The sequence below is a fragment of the Manis javanica genome, chromosome 5 (assembly GCF_040802235.1).
Source record: "Manis javanica isolate MJ-LG chromosome 5, MJ_LKY, whole genome shotgun sequence".
NCBI lineage: Eukaryota > Metazoa > Chordata > Mammalia > Pholidota > Manidae > Manis > Manis javanica.
Genome location: NC_133160.1, coordinates 139,929,029 through 139,954,108, shown reverse-complemented (window position 1 = coordinate 139,954,108; position 25,080 = coordinate 139,929,029). Strand labels below are relative to the sequence as shown.

General features: G+C 40.7%; 1 protein-coding gene across 34 annotated transcripts in view; it reads left to right on the top strand.

The window, feature by feature from the left end:
* Positions 1-25,080, top strand: part of LIMCH1 (LIM and calponin homology domains 1) — a 321,073-nt gene that overhangs the window by 239,271 nt on the left and 56,722 nt on the right. For 15 of the 34 annotated variants that reach the window (XM_073237704.1, XM_073237703.1, XM_037002566.2 and 12 more), the window contains 2 exons: positions 4,399-4,594; positions 9,903-10,155. In XM_073237704.1, coding sequence (XP_073093805.1) covers positions 4,399-4,594; positions 9,903-10,155 — 449 coding nt within the window. Of the gene's footprint in view, positions 1-3,674; positions 4,028-4,398; positions 4,595-9,902; positions 10,156-11,192; positions 11,460-19,000; positions 19,304-21,623; positions 21,867-22,392; positions 22,723-24,033; positions 24,153-24,261; positions 24,371-24,804; positions 25,066-25,080 lie in introns of those variants that run through there. The other 19 variants (XM_073237696.1, XM_037002554.2, XM_073237698.1 and 16 more) reach the window with 9 other exon arrangements.

Below are 25,080 nucleotides of genomic sequence, written 5' to 3'. Positions count from 1 at the left end.
GAGGCTAGCCAGAAATTTGTTCTTTTCATTTTTTTAGTAGGAGAAATGTGCATGAAAGTCATCAACTACTGTGCAACTTGTTAAGTAACACATATAGATCCATTAACATAAGTATCTGATACCTAGTAGGTTTTTTGTAGTAGGCCACTTTTGGTATGCACAAAAAAGATCTCTGAAAGCATAGTGACAACAGCCTTTCACGGAGCCTGGATATCAGAGTAGGTCTCCCAAGGAGAGGACACTTACACTGAATAAAGAGGAATTACTGTGAGAATACTGAGATTGAAAGGAGAACTGTGGACTAGGGTGACCCTAGAGTTCTCAGGAATGGAACTGGAAAGTCAACAGTCTAGGTTTCTTCACTTGTCTGTGTTCTCTTATTGCTTCCTATCTCCTTAAACTTTCTCCTTCCACAGACAAACATTCCCTTATTGCAGGGTACATGGTCAAAAGCACCCCTGGGATTATCTGCTTCTAGCTCCTTGCCCAGAAAGGCAAGGGAATTCTTCTCCCTGGCCCCAGCTGTGAAATTCCACAGGGTGTACTCTGGCCAAGTATGGGTCCTATTCCTGAACCAGTCACTGTGACCAGGGGCAAGGGCTACAGTGATTGGCCAAGCTGCTACTGCTTCAGGAGATAGGGAGTGTTAACCAGAAGAAGGGGATAAATAAGGGAGAGCATGATGGGCAAGCACAGACCTCTGCCTGAAATAGCAACCGCCATCAACTTCTCTTTCCATAAATTGCCTTATTTTTTCATGATACCTATCACCGAACTTAGTATTGTTTTTCTGTTTTTGTCTTCCCTACTAACATAAGGCCCATGACGACAGGGTGTTTATGGATTTTGTAGAATGGTGTGCCCCAGCACTAGGACAGTGCCTGACACATAGAGTATGCTCAGTAAATGCCTGTGGAATGAATAGCTTCCCCAACTAGAATGTGGTGGGTGGACAAGGGTCATCAAACTCAAAAAATGGAACCCTAAATCACTCCCAAATAGGATTTAGCCACCTTATAAGTCACAAAGGAAGCAGAAAACATTGAGTGGTAAAACAGAGGCATCTGGGGTTTCTCAGATACCATAAGTCATCTACCACCCTTAGCTGGTTCTCATTATCTCTGACAAAGGGGGATGAGAAGAGGACCGATGAGTGAAATAATCCAAAAAGTGTGGTGGAAGCTGGTAGTTCTCACCCCATTAATTAACACACTTTTATTAGAACAACTAGCAGTTAGCACAGTGGACAGATTTGAGTCTTATCTCCCTTCCCTGAAGTGATCTCTAGAAGATAGAATGCCCCTGGGCTCCTAGATGAAAACCACAGACAACATAACCGGAGCCCGGGAAAGGAGAATGTAGACTGTGCTAGCCTGTGTGTTGGTTTCTGTCTTCTGCTTTCCCAGAAAAACTTCCCCTTAGGTGACTTGATGTCATTCAGTAAAATTATTCGTCCAGCTGATGTCCACATCTTTATTTCTGGTCGAAGCAGCAGCCTCCGGCTTCACCCTGAGGTTCCAAGGACCAGCTAGGCCAGGGATGACCATGGGTGGCCTATTTTTCACTTTTCAAACTGGCCATGCTGTTCAACTTCCAGCTCTCACTTGATCCTTGGTTTTATTCTTGGCTTTCTACACAGTCATGAACAGAATGGCCTTTCTGTTTTTCTTTCCCATGACGAGCTGTGAGAAAGCAGCTGAAGCTCCAAGAAGCATGTTGACTTTCTCCTTTTTCCTTTCTGTCCTCCTGTGGTCTGTAGGGTAAGGGTGGGAAAGACATTTGGGCCTTTTGGGAGTCTTTCTAATATTCTTTTATTGAAATCCAGTTGTGTAGTGCTGTGCCAAACAGCTTATAAAACTGTGTCATTTCTAGATGTGATGAGTGGTCCAGCTTTGTGGGTCCGCCCTCCCTGATGGGAAATTGGGCCCAAGGCATCTAGTTGAGGGATATAAATGGAAAAGGAGATAGAAGAGTATCAGTGTATATACAAGCCATGTCCTTCACTACATTTATAAATTTTATGTGATTTATATATTGACATTTACATACCCAATTTAATACACAGGAGTAACAATAACCATAGCAAGCACTGTTTAAGCACTTCTGTGTCGGGTATTTTTCTGAACACTACCCATATATTAACATGTTTAGCCCTCCCAGCAATCCTGTGAGATAGATGTTATTACCTCCATTTTACAGATGGAACTGAGATTGGGCAAGGTGAAGTAACTTGCCTACAAGGGGTAGAGCCAGCATTGAAACTCAGTCAGTTGCACTTCTAAGACTGTGCTCTTAACCTACCCTAAACTGCCTCTCTTTTGCAATATTTATAGTTTGGGGATTTAAGCATAAGCAGCAAAGGGACAGTATTCAGGTTAGCATCATTCACAGGGTGAGAAGGCAGTAAGTGTCCAGTAGTTGGAAGAGGTGATGCTGACAATGGCAGCTATAACTGCAACAAAACTGATCAAAACGTTGTCAACTTTTACCATTTGGGATTTGGAAACTGAGTCCTGTGTCTGACTCAGCTTTCCTGCTTGCCATGTGACCTGTCAAGTTATTTAACCTCTCTGATTCTTTTTTTTCCTTCTACAAAATGGGAACAATGCTAATCGCATCATTGGGGGTCATGACGATTAAATGTATAATGTACAAAGAGCATAAAGCATAGCCCTAAACACATAGTGAGTCTTTGATCTGAGTGTCTTTCAATTATTTTAGCCATTTGGCCTATGCTTAGAATAAATAATCCAAGATAATTATTTTCATTTCTAAAGAAATTAAGCATACAAAACTATCCAATTTAGATCTATACTTATCAGTTAGTCATGAGCTCTTCCTTTTCTAGCTAGTTGGGCCTGGCTTTTGTTCAAGTCCCAGTTCAGTTAACATTTGACCTACAAGTAAACTAACTTAATTTCCGTAACTAACTGGAATCTGCCTTCCTCTGGAGGGTCATGTCAGCTGTCCTCACCTAGGCTATTTGACAATCTATTCTTCAGGTGCACTAATCAGGTCCTTGGGGTGGAGGCTGCACAGCGCTCCTCTCAACCCTTCCCTTCTCCTCTCTCCCACTCCTTCTCTTGGTGCAAAACCTGTGTGCGCCTTGTGAATTGCAGCTGCCACATACCCTCAAAGTGTATCCCACTGGGAAGTGTGTCAGAGGATCTGGACATAATTGATAGAAGCAGCCGGCAAAGGCGCTTCCTACAAAGGCTTTGGCTGCTGTGGGCATTTTTGTCGGTTTAGACAGTTTCCAAAATTGCTAACACGGAGAATATTTATTTTTCCTTTCTATGGGGAATGTGGAGGGGACCTTCCTGAGCATCCCAGGAAATCTGCAGTGTGACATTCCAGTCTTTGCAGATGAGAACATGCTCCTCTGCCAATATCATCCATGCCCTAATTTTAAGCGGCAGTCTGGGGGAGATTAAATTGGGGTTTATCTTTGAGCAGAGTTATTTTTGTTTTCGTCAGCCTGGACTGTTGTAATTACTGCTAAGACACTAGTGGGAACAAGGCTTTTATTATAATACGAGGGTGAGGATGGCTGTGACTGACCTTTCTTCTGCTGGCGTTTCAGTGTTTTAGTATGTGCTGCTTGCGCTGGAAAGAATTTATAATCACAGGCTGTCAAAGACAGCCATTGTTCTCACTGCACTGAACGTGTGGGTCAGCCACAAGTGCTTTCAGCTCCCCTAGCGCCAAGAGGTGGCCGAGAGCGAGAGCATGCCTGGATTCTTCTGAGGCATCAGGAAAAGCATTTTGCATATTTTTCATTTCTTTTTTTTTTTTCCCTTAACTTTTTGCCTCAGAAAGACAGCTCCCTTTCAGAGCAGGAATTTCCCTTCAAAGTAGCAGGAGATGGAAGCATGCTGCTCCAGGATTTTACTGAGCTAATTCTGTGTCAAAAACAAATGCTGGGTGCATTTGCCAGATACTATAAACAGGAGCAATTGGCACTGCGAAACTAGGGGCTCAGTCCCAGGACAGACATGCAGTTATGGATTCCGAAAGATGGGTCAAGGTTAGGGTTTTAGTTTGTCATTTTTGCCTTTGTCTGTCCCTGTATTCTTGTGAGTCCAAACTTAATGATCTTTTGCTCTTAATTCCTTAGACTTTTTTTTTAGTCTAACTCTTGTGGAGTAAGAGTTACCTGGGGGTTTTTTGTTTTGTTTTGTTTTGTTTTTAAATGTGCAAGGTTTTCTGATTGGGAAAGTTGCAGCAGGCAGGGTTGGTTGAAGAATGAAACACTGACTTGTAGATGGTAATCATGACCATAACTTTTCCATATTGATGTTGTCTGCAGGATTTCTTCAGAGACCACTGGAAACCAGTTTTCCTGACGGTGTGGGCTCTCTGTTGCTGTAATGTCTGTAATCTTTTCCTTTTGCACAGGAGACTGATGACATTGAGAGTCCTAAACGTAGCATCCGAGACAGTGGCTACATCGACTGCTGGGATTCGGAGCGCAGCGATTCCCTGTCTCCCCCTCGACACGGCAGAGATGATTCTTTCGACAGCCTGGATTCCTTTGGCTCCCGTTCCCGGCAGACACCTTCGCCAGATGTTGTCCTCAGGGGAAGCAGCGATGGTAGGTTGGATCCTTAAGAAACTACATGTCTTAGAATTAAACATTAACAAGAGCCACTTGTCACCAGCAAGGGGATTCGCACTGGGAAGGCAGACTCCATACCCACCTTGCTGGAAGCTGGTAACTCTAAACTAGTAGAGGAAAGGACTTTTAATGTTGCTTTTCATGGTCCTTAGAATTTTGGTTGCCTTTGCCAGCAGTTTGTTTCAACATTGCCTCAGTGAGCATGCCTTCTATTGCAAAATCTGTTACCTCATTCTTCCCATGGTCTCAGTGAATCAAAACGCTGTGCAGATCATTAGCTCATAAAGTGTGCCAAAGGTTTATATGCTCCAAGTAGGAGGAAAGGATATGTTTTAGTACTACCCTGTGTAAGTGAAAATGGATCAATTTCCAGCAAACTGGAAATGCACTACACATATTTGTGGACGTCTTGAAGCCTGGGAAGCTTGAACCGGCATGGTTTGGGCATAATGCTTATGATACCTGACTGTTGACTAGGGCCACACAGGCAGTCATTAGTGCAGGGTGCGCAACCCACACTGCCTCTTTGTACTGAGGCTTGGTTTGATTTAAATCTCATGGATTTTATATCACCTGTAAGGAATGATTACAGGCCCACCCATCTATCCCTAGAAAAAAAAATGTATGGTCATGCAACCTGATACAAATTTAATGCATATTTTCCAGAAGTTGTATACCTTACTTATCTTGCACCGTTGTTACTTGTAAGAAGAGAACATGGCTTCGTTCTGCATGTTTAAATTGGAGGACACTAAGTATGATGGGGCATTTTTTATTTCTTTTATTTTAATGTGTTGCTTGACTGATGCTGATATTTCTAGAGACAGTCCTTCTCTCTGAGATGAAAAGTATCTCTTTTATAGCTAAAATATCCCTGTCAGCTATAAAATTCTATGTTACTGAAATACTTGGGTATTTAACGTGCCTGAGTCCTGACTTAATTAACACCTAGTATCTCATTTAGTCCTCAGCACAGATTATGAGATACTCACATAGTATCTCACTTAGTTCTCCCACAGGGCTGTGAGACACTCCCTCTTATCTGTATTTTAAAGTTGGTCCTTAAAGAGGTTAAGTAATCATCCTTACATATGAGGTGACAAAAGCTGCTGTCAATAAGTAGGGTAACAGTGTTGGTCTCAGGAAGTGTGAAGCCAAAGCTTATACTCTTACACTTAATTTGCCCACATTTCTTTCTGTTTGCCTAATAAGTTTTTTAAATTCTAGAATGACTGACTAATGCTTTTGTTTAGTATTTAAACTTTCCAACAAATAAATTAGTCTTGGGCCACAAAGTGTGTGACTCCCAAAGAATTCCATGGTGCATTGTGAGTGGTTTGAAAAATATTTCTAAAATTTTATATGACATCTTAAATACCACCCACAATATTAGAAGTTACAATACCAAGGACATGATCTAATTGAGCCTTACCGTAACCAAAAGGTAGATTTTCTTTTATAAAACAACTATTTCATCCATATTATTTTGATTGCTTTAAAAATTATTGCTTTCTTCATCCTCATTTCTTATAACTGGTAATGTAGATCTTTTATTTATTCTCTCATTTAATTTTTCTTGGAGGGGTTGAGTTGATAATGAGCCACATCTTGAAGGGATTTGAGATGATAATTACTAATATTGTACTAATATGTGCTGAGACACAATTTAGTTTGCAGCAATTAAGAGTGATAAGCTAGAGTCTTTTCATAAATGTTTTCTCCATGTAAAGAATAACATGAAATAGAGCTTCACAAAATACCACCCATGAAAGAGCATCTTATACACAGATTTCACCACTCAGCCTGATACCTTCAGGCTTATGTTCTTGTAAACTAATCAAGATCTAATGAGGTTTTTAAAGAAAAACAATACATTTTTGTATCTGCCAAAGAAATGTAGTATAATTTTATCCAAATAGAGGTTATATTTCATTAGAGTTTATGGAATTTTTTCAATGATGCTAATCAAGAAGATTGCTAGTCCTAATAAACACTTTCAAATTTAGAAGAGCTTTTTTTTTTAAATCTTGAAAATGTGTTTCCTTAAGACTCACAATCAATTAGGGAAAGTTTTACCATGAACTTCTCCAACTCCATATTGGGTCAATATGAAGAACTTTCCTTTTATTATTATTGAGGCCCACCGACCCATTCAATAGGGACAATCATAAAGCACATTCAGAAGAGTGCCACAATCTATGGGTTGGACACTGGAGCTACCCAGCAGGGATGCTGTGGGGTCCCCAGGGTCAGTTTAGCTCATCCACCTTGCTAGGTAGGTGCCAGTACCTCCCTCACCTTCTTTAACATTGCTTCTGAGGCTACCAATGGGCTTCACTGAAGAGGAAAGATGAAATCTTCCACTTGGGTGCTTTTAAAATTAAGAACGTATTTTATAAATATGATGCATTTTGTTAAGTAAATATTTTTATCTTTTATATAAAAGATGAGTTAAGGGAGAGAAATAAGGAATGAGAGAACTTGAAGTGTGAGAGGAAGACTAAAAAGCAAAGTGTTGAGAGTGTATAAGGCAAAGACACCTTTTAAAAAAGGAAAATACCTAAAATGGGAAAGGAGAGCAAAGTAGCCCAGTGGAAGGGAAGGATCAGACTTCGGTGAAATAATATCAGCATCATTTGCTACATTGCAGTTTTCTAACTTTGGGCTTAGAGAAACCACCTGAGTATACTTCCATGTTTTCAGGATAAAGTAAAGTCAAAATCTTTTTAAGTCCTGGCTTTAGATATGAAGAGTTCTGACATTTACTGAGGGTATACCATGCCAGCCACTTTATGGGTGTTTTATGTCATCTCATTCAATCCTCACAGCAACTGGGGGAGCTGTGTTATCATCTGCATGTTTCCGATGAGGACCCTGAGGTAGAGGGTTTAAATTTCACAGTCACACAGCTAGTAGATGGTCGAGCTGAAATTAGACCCTGTTCTTAGTCCAGAAAGCTACCCTTTTTTCAACTAAGCCACTCTGCCTCAGGGCATTTGCAAAGTAACTTTTTTTGAGCTATCTATCAAAGATACTCATCAAAGAGTAATTAGAGGTAAAATGAGTGATCCATTTTTGTGCCAAGTGACCTATTTGGTGATCTTCAGTATATTATAGATATACATATTTATATATATTATATATCTATATTTCATGTATAGTATATTGTGGTACATTATATATAGATAACATACATTATATGTTTTTAGATATTGTGTATAATTAAGGCTAATAGAGTATATGGTTTCAGAATTGAGATAATTGAGACAACTCTAATCCATTACTAAGTCTTCCTAGTTGATTGAAGAATCATTTTCTTTCATTCATTTATTCAACAATGTAATGTGCTTCCCCTAGCCCAGATGCTCTAAGCAGAGGACACTTTTCTAAGAGAAATGTGCTATAAGGAAGGAACTTTGGGCTGGAGTCTAAAGAATAGAAATTGAAGACCCAAGCTGTTACTAGCTATGGAGAAAAGGCTTTTTTGGCCTAAGCCTATGTTTCCATCTCTATAAAATGGGAATAATAGCAAATAGGGAAAAGTTAGGTTAGGTGAGGTAGTATTAGTGTTTGTTCATAAAGCAAGTCACAAGAGGTTCTAATCATTTCACTGGGAGACCTAGACAGGTAAACCTGATGAAAGACTCAGGGTGCGAAGGAAGCTAAATTGTGAATCAAACACTAGCAAGTAACGAAATGGTCAAAACTTCAGAAGGGAGACTGAAAGCCAAATGGCATGAATAATTCATAAACTGCATATTTTCATCTGCAACAATGATCAACTTGTTTATGGTCAATGCTTTTAACTTCTACAGTCTTCTAAAAGCCATTAAATCATTTAATCAGCAGGGCAAATCATTGCATTCCTATTTTGACAGAAAAGGACAGTCAAGTGTGTTAAAGACAAGCCTAAGAGCCCACAGCTCATTCATGACAGATCCAGAACTATTCTGACCTAAAGAGTATTCTGAATTTATTAAATGCTTACTCTATGCCAAGTACTGTACCAATAGTTTCACATAATCTCCCAATAGCCCTGTGCAGTAGGTGTGTTATTATCCTCACAGATTGGAAAACTGAGGCTTAAAGTGGTGAAGTAACAAATGCAGAGTCTCATAGCTAGTGAGTGGCAGAGCTCAAAATGAAGTGGATCTGACTTACTACCCTGTCCATTGCCCACTCTGCGAGGCTACCCCATCTCTTGATTCAATTTAAGGCTCTTTTCACAGATGTAAATAGGTTAATTTCTATTTGCTGTCAAGAATTTTGAATAATCTATTCATAATGCTCTCAATTGATTAAGAGTTTCAACCAGCATATGAATGATGGCTGCTTATAATAGTAGTGTTTGTTTGAATGACAACTTCACTCTAATAGATCTTATAAATCTAGTGAGATGAGACTCAGGAAACAAGAACACACTATAATTACTGAGGTGATTGCCCAACAAAAGATTGATGTTGGCAGTACTGAATTCCTTTGCATTGTCTAACACACTTTTAGCCAAATCAATTTATTTCTTTATTCATCAGATAATTTGAGAATGCCCACTGTGTGCAGTCACTGTGATAAGTACTGTGAATATAAGGCCCTTGTTCTCAAAATATGAGGTACAAAATGTAATATGCCAGAAGAATAGATTGGGCCATAGAGTTCATGGGAAGAGAAGATTGCCTCCAGCTATGAGTACCAGGAGGGGCTCCATTGTAGAGGGATATGCCTTTATTATAACTTAAACTACTTCCTGGAAGGCAAACCCTTGGTATAAGCCAAATTGGCCACTTTTCTGAATTCCTATTGTTCTTACACATTTGTGGTCCTTGATTATAACTAATACTCTCCAGGTGTTCCATGGGTTGGTTAAAGGTATGTCAAAGACAAAAATCCTTTATAATTCTTAACTGTCAGAATACCTAGCACAGGGTAAGACATGTAACAACAGAGGCTCAGTAAAAACTCCATTGGGGACTTGTGTTTTTTCTTTTGAGAGTTGCAGAATCTCAGCAGGTTATCATTCCACTGCACATGTGTTGCTAATCGTAATTCTCAGATACAGTTAAGCTTACCATTTTTTTTAATTTGATTTTTTTCCCTGATTAGAGTTGAGATCTTTTCCCAGAGTAGTCGAATTTAGATTGATACTTTAGATTTCTTAAGGGAGTAATTTAAGGAAGGAGTCCCTGGAATGCACAGGTTTCACCAAATGCCTGATGCTGCATACTTGCCGTTGGACCTTTTCTACTAGCCCAGCACACATTTTCAGCACCCACCTTCTCTTCCCCAGGGAGAGGAAGTGACTCTGAGTCTGACTTGCCACATCGGAAGCTGCCAGATGTGAAGAAGGATGACATGTCGGCAAGGCGGACTTCTCACGGCGAGCCGAAATCAGCAGTGCCTTTTAACCAGTACCTCCCGAACAAAAGTAATCAGACCGCCTATGTCCCGGCTCCTCTGAGAAAGAAGAAAGCAGAGCGAGAGGAATACCGGAAGAGCTGGAGTACAGCCACCACCCCCTTGGGCGGGGAGAGGCCCTTCAGGTAAGGCCTGAGCGACGCTGCTCGCATCCTGGCTCAAGCGCTGGTGGTGTGGGAACTGCCGCTCCTAGACAGCAATGAGCTCAAACAACCGTGCTGCCCTTTGATGTAAGACTTCAAATGAAGATGGTCAGAACAGATCTTAGGAGAGAGATTGTGATTACAGAATATCAGCTTCATGAGGGCACTGAGAGCAGTGCCTGGCACACAGTAGGTATTCAACAAATACTTGTCTCATGAGCAGATTTCTGCAACCAGTTCCATTGACAAGACATCAAGAACAGATCACATCCATTTCCTCCTGTGGAGGCTGCCTGACTCTCACTCCTGTCAGATTAGGTGCAGAAAGAATTATCTTTATCAAAAAGACTTTTTTTTAATCTAAAACTCAAGTACGTAAGGGCTGTATGGAGCATGCTGCAGAATCACACATAGAAACTTATAATAAGTGAAAGATACACTGGACTACCTGTTTCTTTGCAAAAACAGGCAGTGTTTTCCTCATCTCTGATTATGTTTTGGTAGTCAGCAAGTACTTATTGAGCATCTACTATGTGCTAAGTACTATCCTTTCGGTATTGGGGACACAACAGTAAATAAGATAGAGTCCATGCCTGAATTCAAGAACTATATAGTCCAATAAAAGAAACCTACAGTCTAGCCTAATCCTTTCAGCAAAACCACCCTGGTCATTGCATGGTTATTTATGTCTACCTTTATCAGCTATGATTTTCCATTGAGTAAACATCTTATTATAAGGTTGAATTATGGAATAAAACATGAATTTTACCTTTCCAGCAGAAAAGGTTTTTGCCTTTCACTATCAACTTTGAAATAGCTCATAATCAATGCTGAGATTATAATGCATTAAATTAATTAACAAATGGCTGTATTTAATTTTGTTCCCATTCCAGAGTCATATTGCATGCTATGACTTCTTTTTAATCAGAAAGTAATATCAGAATGACCAGGAGGTGACAAGTGGTTTGCTCCCTGGTCCAGCCTGTTAGCTTGGTAAACCGTATTGTCCAACTCACTAGCTATCCTGAGACAATAGAGGAAGAGGGAAGTGAAGCGGGGTCTCTTTGTGAAGAGGACTCAGTCAGCAGCATGGATCCTGGTGGGCCGCCTTCTGATGGTGGGTTAGAATTACCCACGCGCTGTGGTAAGGAGCAGCCTCCCCCAGAGGGAGCTGCAGTGGCACCAGCTCCCAAGTCTGAAGAGAAAGCTGCTGTTGAAATCCAAAAGCGCAGAAGGCTAGAGCAAGCTGGAATCAAGGTCATGCCAGCAGCACAGCGCTTTGCCAGGTTAGCTCTGCAAGCCCAGGGCTGGCCTGGCTGGCTGTGTGCATGTCTGGGGGTTTGCGATCTGTCTGGCACGTTGGAGTTTCCATCTTTTTATCCCACTTCCTGCTTTTCCTATCGCATCACTGTTCCCTACTCAAACCAAATAGAAACAGCTAAGAGCCTTTGCCCTAGGGCATGTGTCTGCTACGTACTTGGTTATTTTTAATGGAGGTGAAAAGTGAGTTTCGTGCTGCTTGATCAGACCCTGTCCCAGGGAAGTATGTACTTTTAAATTGTTTGTGGCTTGTTAATTTCCACCCCACTCCTAAATGGCTCCTATCTTACTTTACACATTATAGTGCCTTTGAAAAATCTACTTACTTTCTTCATCCCAAGGGAATTGTGAGTAACATTGGGTTTATTTGACTCCTTTTCTAAAGCACGTTGATTCAGAAACAAAGAATGGAGTAATTACTTCTCATAATTGTAACAAAAGTACTAGTGTGCAGTCCTGATAGCTCCATGTGACATGTGAGATCGAGACCTTCAGCAAAGATACATAAAACTGTAGTTCTGCCATTTTATGTAGTGTTTTGAGAAGCAAGTTAATTTTTCTCAAATAATAATCACAAAGATCCTAACTCATTCTAGTGAGACCAAAATTTATTTGAGAAACTGAAATTCATAATGATTTGACAACTGAAAATCTTTTGCCACTTCTGTTCCATGTATTCCTAAAAGGTAGGTGGCATACCCATTTTCAAGAAGAGTAAACTGAGGCTCAGGGATAGTAAGTAATTTGCCAATCTCAGAGCTGATTACCACTGACCTCGTGACCAGATTCAGATGTTGTGACCACAGTGCTACATCTGTCCCCCACACATTTAGCAGGACATTTTTCTTTTCTCTGTATAATTCCATATGTGCTTATTGCTGTGAGCTAGGTCTCAAATGAAGGTTCCGGCATTGGTTTATGTGGATTTAATCCTACAGTAGCTTGTACTGACCAAAAAAAAAAAAATCCTAGAGTAGCTTTGTGTTGACAAATGTGCTTCCTCCCTTTCTGTTGTATCACACAGACAAGTGTGTTTCTCCTAAGCACGTCGGTGCTTCTAGACAACTCTAACATAAAGTTGGGTTTGTGCTACAAGCAGCGATCTGGATTTCTGAGGCAATGAAAAGTAATGTCACAGAATCTTAAAACCAGAAACAAATCCAGATATTCTTTGAATTTTGGCTCAGAGACCTTGTCAGACACATATTTTTTCAACATCGCTTGAGTACCTACTTGTATCAGAGGACAGGCCCGATGCTGAAAATATAAAAATGAATAGTATCCTCTTACCATGTACCAGTTTTCAGGCTCTTCCTGCTTCTGTCTTCAAATCTAGGGCCCTGTGAGACTAGGTAATCAGGGAGACAGGTAAGAGTATTAATTTATAAATAACTTAGTCTTAATATCCTTCATTCTATCGCGTCTGTGATTCTATCACATCTGTGAGGTAGCTTAAATTTTCCAAACACACCATCATCTTTGGTTACCATTTTTTCTGGCTTTATTTTCGTTTTCAAAAATGGCTACTGTGCTTGGTTAAAAAAAAAATCTCATTTTTAAAAATTGATTTTTCCATGATTACTAATATGGTTGAATATCATATCATATATATTGGCTACTTAGGTTTCTTCTTCCATAAATTGTCTCATATCCTTTGCCATGTTTTTTCCTTTTCTTAAAAAAAATTCTCATGGTAAGAAGAGTTAGCATGAGATCTCCCCTCTGAACAAATTTTTAACTGTACAGCCCAGTATTGTTCACCATGGATACAGCATTCTACACCATTTGTCCAGAGTTACTCATCCTGCTAAGTGGAAGCTCTATGGTGATAAACAACTTCCCATTTCCCCTTTTCCAGGCCCTGGTGACCACCAGCACTCTTTGATTATGTGTATTTGACTCTTAAGTACTTCTTGTAAGAGGAAATCATGTAGCATTTCTCCTTCTGTGACTTTATTATTTCACTTAGCCTAATGTCCTCAAGGTTCAGCCATGTTGCAGAATTTCCTTTTTTTAAAGGCTGAATAATATTCCATTATACATATATACCACCTTTTCTTTATTTATTCATCCACTGATGAACATGTAGGTCATTTCCACATCTTGGCTATTGTGAATAAGGCTGCAGTGAACAAAGAAGGGCTAATACCTCTTTGGGATCCTGGTTTGATTTCTTTTGGATAAATACTTATGAGTGGGGTTGCTGATCATATCGTAGTTCTATTTTTAATTTTTTGAGAAATCTCCATAACATCTTTAGAATACCGAAAAGAGAAGGAGAGGTGGGTAGGAGCTACATTAAGCTAAGTCAGCACACCCAGGAATCGTGGTAATTTACAGAAAAACCGGCAAAACCTGGAATTTCATGAGGGTACTGAGTAGCAACTTCCATAGCCGGGAGGTTTATTTTTTTAATAAAACATTGAAATTTTCTATGACAACTCTCATTCTGTGTATAAACCTAGAATCATGATTGGTTTACAAATATAATTCTGATTGATATATATTAGATTTATGTGGTAATTTTTGCTCCAGTCCCTAGTTTCTGTTATCTGGCCTCATTTTTACGTATTTCATCCAAGTCAGCTGTATTAAGCAGAAATTAGCAGGTCAGTTAGTGTCATCACACCTTAGATCTTCTGATTTCACATTTAAAATTGGGTTCAAGAAAATTATGCATACTCCCAGAAAATGTCCCCAATAGTAATGTGACACAGCTGCTCCAGATATCTCTAATTCATTTTAGATTTTTCAACTGCTAGGTCTCTCATAAAGGTTTTATACCTACTGTCCATAGCCTGGCATGTCTGTTTTGGTCACTTACTTTTTGCAGCCCCCAGCACAGTGGAGAGTCACTCTGAGTTTATTAACATTTGAGATCCTGCTTTGAATGTGGCAGAAAGTAGTTTAACTGGAATGAAAGGCATATCATGAAGAAGAAAAGGATTCCTGGGGTCTGGAAAATAAGGATATAAATTATTTAACTGTGCCGATGTCTCTTAAAACATTTTAACCTCAGTCTCCTGACTTTGCCATCCAGATGAATTCTGGCCACAACATCTTTGAATCCATCAAGAGGCTTGTGATACTTCCTGTAGCCCATTTCTCAGCTGGGGAAGTCTGTGTTTGTAGGGATGGGGGAGAGTATGGAGGCATGGGCAAAAGAAGAGGCGTGGAGCCGAAGAACAGGGCTTTCCCTCTGTAGACTCTTCCCTGCTGTTCTTTCCCAAGTATTTTCAAGCACCTCCTTGTATTATTTTAACACAACCTATAAAAAAAGCAAAGGCACATGTTATTCCATTTTCACGTGTGTTTAGAAGCCTAGACATCCAAGTTTTCTGTCAGCAATATACTAGGAGGTATCTTAACATCAAGGGACAGAAAGTAGGACTGCTTAATAAATGTGTGGAGTTTAACATTTATGAGAGTTACCATTGAAGTAAAAAGTATGTAACCCACTCTTTCTTCTATTTTAGTTTATGATTAAGTTAGCTTAATTACCCCAAAATATGAGGCTCTGCCAAAGAAGCCAGGATTTCTGTTTTTAAGAGGATAAAATAAGAACCAAGATTCACTTCCCCTGAATTAAAATGCCATGGAGATTTGAGTTCTCTTACTTGGTGTTTCCCATTGGAGAAGTAAACTTTTTTTTTTTAAACTGAATTATAGGTTTCACGTGATTGTACTTCTTTCCTAATTGCTTTCATATGTTTCAGCACTCAGTATTTTCTGCTAGTCTGTGGATCTCCTCGACCACATGGTAATTAATTACAGAGGGGGAAAAAAACCTCCAAGGAACACCAGACATTTTTGAAATCTTTAGAGGAAGAGCAGATGCAGCTAAGTGCCAGATACGTATTCCTCTCCATCCCTCCTTACCAGATGCCTGTATAACTGATTGTTGCTCAACAGATCCTGGGAGATCAGGGACCAGGGAAACACATAACTTGCATGAACCTTTGTGACTCGATACAGCTGCCCTGTTTGGACACTGGGTGAACACAGAGAAGTCTGGTGTTGCACGGGACATTCCCAGGAGGCCTAACAGGCTTTTCTGGAGAGCCCAGTTTCTTTCAATAGAACAAGCTGACTGCCAATCTGAGTGGGTTGCTTCTGTGTTGCCAAGTAAAAGGGGGTGAAAGAAAATGCCAGCTCTTCCTTAGTTTAAACCATTACCTCAGTCACTTTGAAATATATACGTCTTGGAAACTTTGAAACAAGAACTTTTTCTTCCCCCTTACCTGCTTCAAGCCCATAATCTTTCCTACAAAGATAGCCTTACTTGGTTGACATGTGCTGGACAGAGTTGCCAGGTGGGATGCAGGGCTTGGCATTTCTCACTTCACGTTGAACTGTATCCTGTCTACGTGAGACAGTGAGCTGTGCCCACAGGGTCACCCCTTCTCCCAAAGTAACTTGCCTAGAAATGACTTGAGAAAAACATAAGTGTCAAACCTCCCCATGAATGTGAAGCCAGGAAGCCTGGGTCTGCCCCTTAAATATACTTAATTTACTTAAGTTCAGATGACTAGAACTAGAAACCTCTACATTCTCCTCTGCAAAGTGCATAATTCCTATCTTGCAGGGTCATCATGAAAGTTAAGGTGTATGGAATATACTAGGTGCTCACAGTATTATAATTACTGAAAAATAAAGTAGAATATACTGAAGCTTCTCCATAGACTAACCTTAAGGTCCTTTAAGGGACAAAGAACAGCACATTATAAAAAATCATTTGAATATTTTGATAACTGAACACCTGTGAACAGAACCCTGCATATCTGCCTTTACTTACTGTTTATTACTTCGTGGCCAACATTGACAGCCCAGAATTTATGTCATTTTTTTTTCTAAGTCTGACTTGAAACTCTGAATTCACAGAATTCAAGCCACTGGCAGAAAACCAGTCACTGTGACTGTTTTACAAGTGGGCAGGCAGTGGCTTTAAGTGGCCAATGATACAGAAAGCTTTCTTTTCCCCTTTCCACCACTACCTTTTTTAAGTCCACATGTCTAAATACAGAGCACTTGAAACAGTTCTGCCATGCTGGGCATTTAGCCTTAAAAAAAAACACCCTGGGGACATTTGTAGCCTGTCTGGGCTCACATGATGCATAAGGCACCCAATTCTCCCTGCTCAAATTGGCATTACAAATTGGCATGGCCATTTGCATAAATGCATATGTTTTATACCAAAGAATTCTGCCTGAGTCTGAAACTCACAACCCCAGTCAGAAAATGGAAAGAGTGCTTCTTTTTGTTCTTAAGAGGTTCAAGCTAAGGGTCTGCTCTCATATTGGAGTCAGATCAGCTGAGATGAGATAATGAGATAGAAAGAGCTTTGTAAACTGTAAAGTGCTATGCAAGCATTGTAAGGTATGATTAGTTAGCATTCTGCTGTCATTAATCCTGGCTGAACTTTGCTGCCTGTGACTAGCAGTGCAAATCACAATTCCATTCTGAGCACGTTTCACAGGATCCTTTTATTTAACCAAAATACTTCTCTTTCTCCTACTTCCATAGTAATGATAATGTCTTATTTTTTGTATAATGCTCTGCTTCCAGGACTGTTACTGGCCTGGCCCTTTTTTTAATGAATAGTATAGGAGTTAAGAATGGGATCTCTGAAGCCAGACTGCCTGAGTTTGAGTTTTAACTTAAATGCTGGCACTTTGACCTTGGGCAGATTTCTTAACCTAATCTGAGTTTCTGCCTGATAAGAGGTGGGTGCTAATAACACCAACATTGCAGGGCTAATACTAAGGTTAAATAAATTAACACTTAGAAAGAATTCTAGCACATAGTGTGTGCTCAGTAACCATTTCCCACCTTCTTTGTCTTCACCAATGTGCTTTTTAAATAATGCCTCCTTGAAGAGATGAATTCAACGGCTTGTCGTTTCCCTCTGACCATTCTTTATGGCCACAGTCAGCCAACACATTTGGTACTTGCCAAACACATTGCCTTAAGGAGACAGGGAGGACTGTGAGCCCAGTCCAGGAGTGGCCAGGCAGGACACTGAGGGCCTGGGCGTGCAGCTCAAAAGGCAGGATTTCATATTTTAAAAAATAAATTTACTCAGGGAGCAGAGCGTCAACAACCACCTCAAATTGTGTGTTGTAAAATTGTTTTAAGAACAGTGGTCAGCAGGAGAAGTTGTTTTGTGGGCATGACTGATGGTGATTTGAGTCCTAAAGGCAGGTGGAGGGAGGGCCTGCTGGCGTTTCAAGATGATGGCCTCGTCTAGAGCGGCACAGGTCAGAGTGGCTGGGCAAATTACCTCCTGGCCGACCGGAGTGCACAGTATTGCTCACTCTGCTCTTAGCCAAGCTAATCCCTCCCATCTTCATTGCTGAGTTGAGTGGTCCTTTGAGGATGAAGAATTTGCTTTTCATCCTCCCTCAAAAAACTGGATACAAAGTTGGTAAACTTTCTTTAGAAATAAAGGTATTTTATTTACTTTTCTTTACAAACTGAGAAGATAATTTTTTTAACGATTTTTTAAAAGTTTTAATATTTTGTTATTATTTAGAAGCAAGGCTAACCTTATGACTAGAGGGAGAGGAGTTTACATGAATACCAGATAGCCTAAAAAGAAATACCCCAGGGACATTTGTAGCCTGGCTGAGCTCATGTGATGCCCACACGTTATATTCCCACCTTGTCTACCCCAACAAAAACAAAAAGCAAAGCAAAGAAGTCCTGATAGTCCACCATTAACCTGCATTCCTTTAGAAACTTAAAGTTTGGGGTCTTTGAAATCTCTTTTGAAAATAGAAATTGCCTGAGTCACAGTTTTTAAGCCATTTGGGCAAAATGTCTTACCACAATGTACTTGACATCTAGCATACGACAAAGAAGAGCCAGGAGATAGAGTCATGGATAGAAGATGGAAGCAAGGGTTGATGATGGGAGGGTAAGGGGCAAGATACACTTTTGTGCCTTGGGTCCATCCTGTGAATGGGCATAAACTATTCCAGATGTTTCAGGTAGCTCAGTTCTGCAGAAAGACCTTCCTTACACTTTGTAATCTGACACATGCAAGGTTTGGTGTTGCATAACTGCATTCATTGAACTTTCCCCCAGATCAGCTTCTTAGTGGCCCCAATTTTTCCCCTGGCATTCAAAAACAAATTGAGTGCCTATTGGGTACATCACTTATCTGCTAAAGGAAAAAGAACAACAAAAAGACTCTTGCTGTTCCCAACTTCATGAAAAGAATTTGGATTGTCACTTCCAGAGCCATTTAGGATCCTGCCTTTCTGATGCTGATGGGGCCCTGCAAATTAAATGAATTTTTATTGTTGCTAGTAGCTGGCTAAATTCAAGGTTTTTAAAGCCCTAACTGTGCTGCAACTCTGGACTAAAATGGTAAATGGTTGTCATCAAAACTAACAAGGTTGAGAAGACCTTTTACTAACAACAGAGTTGTCTGTCTGGAGATGGGGGCTTAAAAATGTTTTTTGTCTGATCATATGTGGAGTTCCTTTTAATTCTGCTCTATCAGTCAAAAGCAAGTAAGTGATAAGAAAGAAGCTGTTCGTGATATTATCCTCCGCAAAGAAAACCCTTTCCTGACCCACCAGCATGGCAAAGATTCCGAGTCAGAAGATGAAGTTGCATGTCGACTGCCTGATCTTGAGAAAGATGACTTCGCTGCAAGGAGAGCAAGGATGAACCAGGCCAGGCCAACAGTGCCACTGAATCAAATCCTCTATGGGCCCTACCGAAGAAAAGCAGTAGAGGAACCAGATAGTAGCAAACAGCTCTCAAAGGGAATCTCAGAAAAGAAAACTATAGAACATGAAAGGTGTGCACTCTGTGTGTGTGTGTTTGAAGAGAGAGAGAGAACATAATTAACTGAAGATGATGTATCATAGCCTCCCATTCCTCTTTCCTGCCCCAATTACAAATAATTGGTAATGGTGATTTACTTTGAAGTGGAACTCTCTATCCAATCTCCCTCAAGGCAATGGCGGAGAGTGGAATGGCAATGTCCCTAGTAGGGCTGAACTCACCAAATAAATTTTGAGTTCCAGTGTGCACATGTGCTGTGTCAGGACCTATCCCCACCTATGGATGCTCGTGTCATAGATTGGCTTTACCAGCACAGACATGTGCCATTGACTGTCAGGGGACAGCCACCTCTTAAGGCTGTTCCAGTCCATTCATAGAAGGTGGAAACCAGTTATTTCATAGCTTTAAGCTCTTCTCTCTTATTAGCTCTGTGTAGATATTGGAAAGGGAAAAAATGAACCTCACACAACAAGATTACCTAGACATTTGATGATGGCTGTTTCTCACAGAAAAATTCTCAAACATAAGATACTTCTATTTGTTCTGTCATGGCAATTGTTTTTAAATGAGTTTTCTTCTCCCAACTTTTCTCCCATTCTCTTAATTTGGAAAAGGACAACTGTAGTGAATTGGGATTTGGCCAGTAATTTTTATCTGAAGAGGGATATGATTTCATTTAACATGTCAGCTTGCTATATTTCACTTTTGATCATTCTTCTATTTTTTTTCCTTAAATCAAGATCAGGTAGAGTTTGCTTCTTCATTACTTGCCATTTTTTAACCTATCACTTAAGAGGCGAATAAGTCTATTGAATTAAGAATGTAAATATCCCAACTCTGTTTTACACACTTGAAATGGCTCTCTGGACACAGTCATTGAGCTCAGTGGAGTAGTTAGTGTTTTTTGTTTTTGTTTGTATTTTTAGTAAGTACCAGATACCAAACACATGAAAGATCCTTGAATGTAGGACAAGGATTAGAACACAGAAGACCTGGCACAGTTGCTTTTACAGGGCACATGATAGCTTCAGGAGGCCATGGTCTTCCAGTTCTCATTCATATGCCTTGTAACAAACCATTCTAGGGGGGCCTTGTGGGAACGATCAGTTGTTGCATGTGAAACAAAGATCTCTGGGCAACTGACTCACATCAAGGCCTATTGATGGAGATCAGCCATTTTGATTCCCAGTATTTCCAGCTTCATTTGTCTGTTGTCACCTGACTCTGAGTTTAGGGACAGTTCATGACCTCTCCAGAAAACATCACTGAACTGATGGAGAAAAAGGAGCCTCCCTTCCTGGAACCCCTGCCTCAAACTAAAAGTCAATAGAAAACTTTGTAGCCTTCCTGTTTGCATAGGCTCTGCAAATACACCAAGTCATCCAGGTAACAAAAGAATACCTCTTGGTTTTCTTGCTTGGATGATATATTTAAAAACAAATAAATAGTCCTGTTTATGTATGTTTTAGCTTTCCTATCTCAAAAAGAATATTTAGAAGTCGGCTTTTAATATGATAGAATGTTTATGCATATATAGATGCCACTGCTTTGATTTTAATTAAAATATTGTCAACATTAACCATCCAAAATTCACTTCTTAGGAAAATAGTTGAAAATAACAGTTCTGGCATCAGTAAAGGTGAATAGTTATTAACACAAGAAACAAATGGGTATTCAGTCTCTAGATCCAGGTAAAGAGGATTTTGTTGTTTTGTTGCTGTTCTTGAAGTTTACAGTAGCCAAACCTAACTAACGTCAGGAAGCAGAGACTGAGTTTGAAAATCAAGACTTGCTGTTCAGAATTGGCTTAAATGTTCTTTCTGGCAGTTGTGGGTTTATGGTTGAGATGTTTAATATGTGAACAACATTCCAGCTATCTCAAAACTAATCCTAGAATTTGGATCATGCAGAGCTCATTACTAACATTTTGCTGGTATAGTAAAAGACATTCCAGAAGGGCTCAGGGATTCAATCAGAAAACTTGAATTCATTATAGTAACTTGACTAGTGTGGGAATTGGGCATCATTACTGTCAAACTGAAATCTCATTACCATTCTTAAGTCTTTCAGTGAGTCCTGGCTTCTCTTTCTAAACTAAACGAGACACTGTCATCTGGTGGAAAACCTCTGTCTCATTACAGTGTCAAAAGGGTAATATAGATGAAAGTAATCAAGGCTCCAATCGTTTCCATATTTTTTGAGAAAGGGAAAGGTGCCTCTATCGTTTCATTCTGTCCTCAGCCTCTGAATTTCCATGCTTGACATTCTGTCTGCTTCCCTTCCTTGAACCTGATTTTTTCCGATGATGTGGGGGCCTGGAATCAAACTGACAGAAGGCAGGGCCAAACAGAAGAGGTGAAGCCAACAGTGACCTGTGTTATGCGGGCTTGGGAGAGTGAAGCTGCAGAAGAGGGACTCAGAAAGGTGCCGGATATGTACAAGGATGACCTGGCGCAGCGGAGGATTCAGGGCAGCCTTGCCTCTCACTGCAAGGCTCCAAGCTTTGTCAGGGTCTCCAAAATAACAGAAGCCGACTTGGAGACGTGGAAGAGACTGAAAGTATCAGGAAAGACAAGGTGTGTCACACTTTCCCCTGGGTTTCTTCTGGAAGTGGTATTAGTTAACATTGAAGGAATCAAATGCTTACCCTTCTGTCATTTTCTTTATTTTCATGGCTGGAAAAAATCCTCTCAAAACAGAGTTTATTCTGCATAGGTTGAAACTTTTAATATTGAAAGTTGCAAACCACATGGCTGGAAAACATCCTTTTTAATTCAGCCAACTTATTGCAAATGGTTGTTTTGATAGGTTTGTTTACCGTAAGGAATTTAAACTTGATTTTTAAATAATTTTAATTATTTCATTGTATCTAAGATTTTCTTATGCCATCACTTATGATGTTGGAGTGGTGATTTGAGAGCATAGAAGCTAAGAGCACTGTTTACCTAGGCAAGATAACAATCATTTCATTTGATTGACTAAAGGAAAAACAATGCTACTGTAACCATACAAGTATTTTTCATATATCTAGAATTTTTTTTAAACTACAACCTTTGTACTTGCCTTAGAAAACCTTTGGAACTTGTTTCTGGTTCTGCATAGGGATGAAGATGTTGAGCACATCTGCTCCCCTGATTCTTCCCCAGAAATTAGAGCAGAAACTGCCATCCGTGATGACTTTGCCAGTCGCAAAGTGAGGGCTTATAAGAAAGCTTCCAGCCTCAGGCAAAAGTTTGTGCACTTTGGCCCAGTGACAGAGATAGATCAGAAGACATGGCAGCGCCTCTGCATTGTCAAGGCTGAGCCCAGGGAGGATGTAGAAGAAGTCATCAGTCATGGCAGCAAAGCTCAGACTTACTCTGTGTCCCCTGCCTCAGCATCCACATCCAGCTTGGAGGAAGACCGAATGCTTAATCCACAAAATGACTGCAGGTATTGTTCACCATACGTGTCTAAGGATATCTGCATGGGAGTCCCTGCTGCTTTGAAAGAGTTGGCTGAAGCACGTTAGAGAAACCTCCAGAGATGACGTAGTTTTAACAGGCTCTTTTGCTAGTTAACAGAGTAGCAATGTTAGTGGGTCACTGCGGGCAGCGTGTGTGTGAGGTTCAGTGGCAGGCATCCCTTTTGATTCTGCTGTCATTAGAATCACTGCCTGGGAATGCCATTATCTTTGCCAACCATCTTTTTTTTCCCCCTCAGCTACATTAGACACTATTTATTAGTTGGAAAGACTGAATGAGCTAGATGGAATGTTTTCTTCTAGTGTTTCTTCTAAAGATATGTTGATAAAAATCCTGTTGATCTATAACCTCCTTCTTTCTTATCCCAAAGAGGGAAGAAAAAATAAGTTACTAATATTGTAAGCTCAAGTTTTGGACATCTAAGTGGACACAAAAAAAGTAAAGATCTCTTCTGTCCCTTACTTTTAAAAATTATATAATAAATTTTGAGCAGGAAAAGATTCCTGTCTTGGTGTTTCCTATGAGTCCAGAGTTTCCTTGTTTGATTCACCATCCAAATTTATGAGGATTGCCAGGGACAGAACCTGTAGGCCTGTCACCAATTCTCAGCCTCACTGGAGGCCTTCCGGCTGTGGATTCTCTAGCCCTCTTTTGGGTATTCAGTTCTGTGGGCTGGTTTCTCTCCCATGAAGCAGGTGTAGGACATTTCTAAGACTCTGAATTCTCCAGAGAACCTTCATTCCATCTTCATGGTGGGAGCAAAATAAAGCTCTGCATGGCAGGGGGAGATGTTCAAGACCTCCTCCTCCATGCTTTGTCCTTGGAATCCAGAGGAAATGGGACGGACCGTGACAAACAGATGGGTTTCTTTGGTTCTGTTCTGTGAGTGACACAATAGAGGAAAGCCATTTGTAGATATAAATAATCCTAGTACACCAGAAATACACAGCTGGGGTTTCAGAAGTTGATGGGGACCTGGGGTGGAGGAGGTGGGAGCAAGAAATTAATAAGAAATGCATCCTTGAGTCCTTGATTGCTGAGGGGGCCATCACTCAGCCACGTGATGACAGTCATGCCAGCCTTCTTGACTCTTCTCAAGCCCTTCCCAGAGTACACATTTCATTACCTCAATATGAGTATGTCATCCTTACTAACTGGCTTCTGGAATGAGACCAACCAAACCCTCTCCTTCCATCTGTCAGTCTCAACAATTTTCATTGTCTCCTTTCATAACTCCTCCTCTCCTCTCTTGCTACCAATGCTACTTGTTTATCAACAGAATAGTGAATTCTGGCATAGATGACTATTGCAAAAAGGGCTTGCGGCTGGCTCCTGTGCTGGAGTCCCAGGAGGAACATGTCTGCAGCTCTGGTGCGTGCCCAAGGAGGGCAGAGGAAGGTGAGGAGCAACGCTCCCACCATCCCCAGGGGGTGAAGGATGGCAGGTGGGGTCAAGGCCTCTGGTGGGAATTCTTCCCTAGTAGTAAAGCTGTCCTCTCTGGCTTTAGTTACATGCAAACAGCTGACACAGGGTGGCAAGGAACAGAAAGGAGTTGCTAAAAGAGATTCTGAAACGCCGCCAGAAGCTGAAAGATCTGAGGAGACCGGCCAGCCAGTGTGAGCGCATGCCTGCTTTCCCGAGTGTGCTGCGTCTGCTGTGCTGTGTGGCTGCTGGGTTCCCAAAACACAGTTTAGAGCCACAGTATGACTGATGTGGTGTAGAATTAAGTCACTTAAAGGAGTGAACCCACCCCAAGGTCAGAGTTCCGCTTTCAATGCCCCATCTGGGTAGAGGTTTTAACCTTTGCATGTGGTTTGGTTCTGGCCAGATTTCATTCTCAGGGATCATGAAAACCAGAAGGGGAAACCCAGTCCTGTGTAAGTACCGGCTGCATGATGGAGGTCCACGGTATTAATACTCAGTTGCTATGTGCTGCTGCCTCCACCGACATTGGCTTCTTCTGTCTTGAGTTAACGCCACTGAGTGACGCTACTGAGAATATCTTTAGCAATAAGTGGCCTTTGACTGACAGGACTAAATGTTGCCCTAGTTCCCATCCTCTGGCCTCTGAATCGGAGACTTTGGGGACAGAAGAGAGCTCGGAGAAGAGGACAGCTCCTGCCTGGACTGGCAGTGGACTGAAAGGCCAAAGGAAGTTGTATCATTCACAAAGAGATGACATGATGGTCAGGAGAACTGGAATGTTTCTTAGACACACTGGATCCAACCCAAACCAGTTCCTCCCAGTTCCATTTGCAAAGCAACAGGATGTGGAGGAAGCTGCCAAGGGCCCACTAATGAAAAATAAGAGGTCAGAAGATTATCC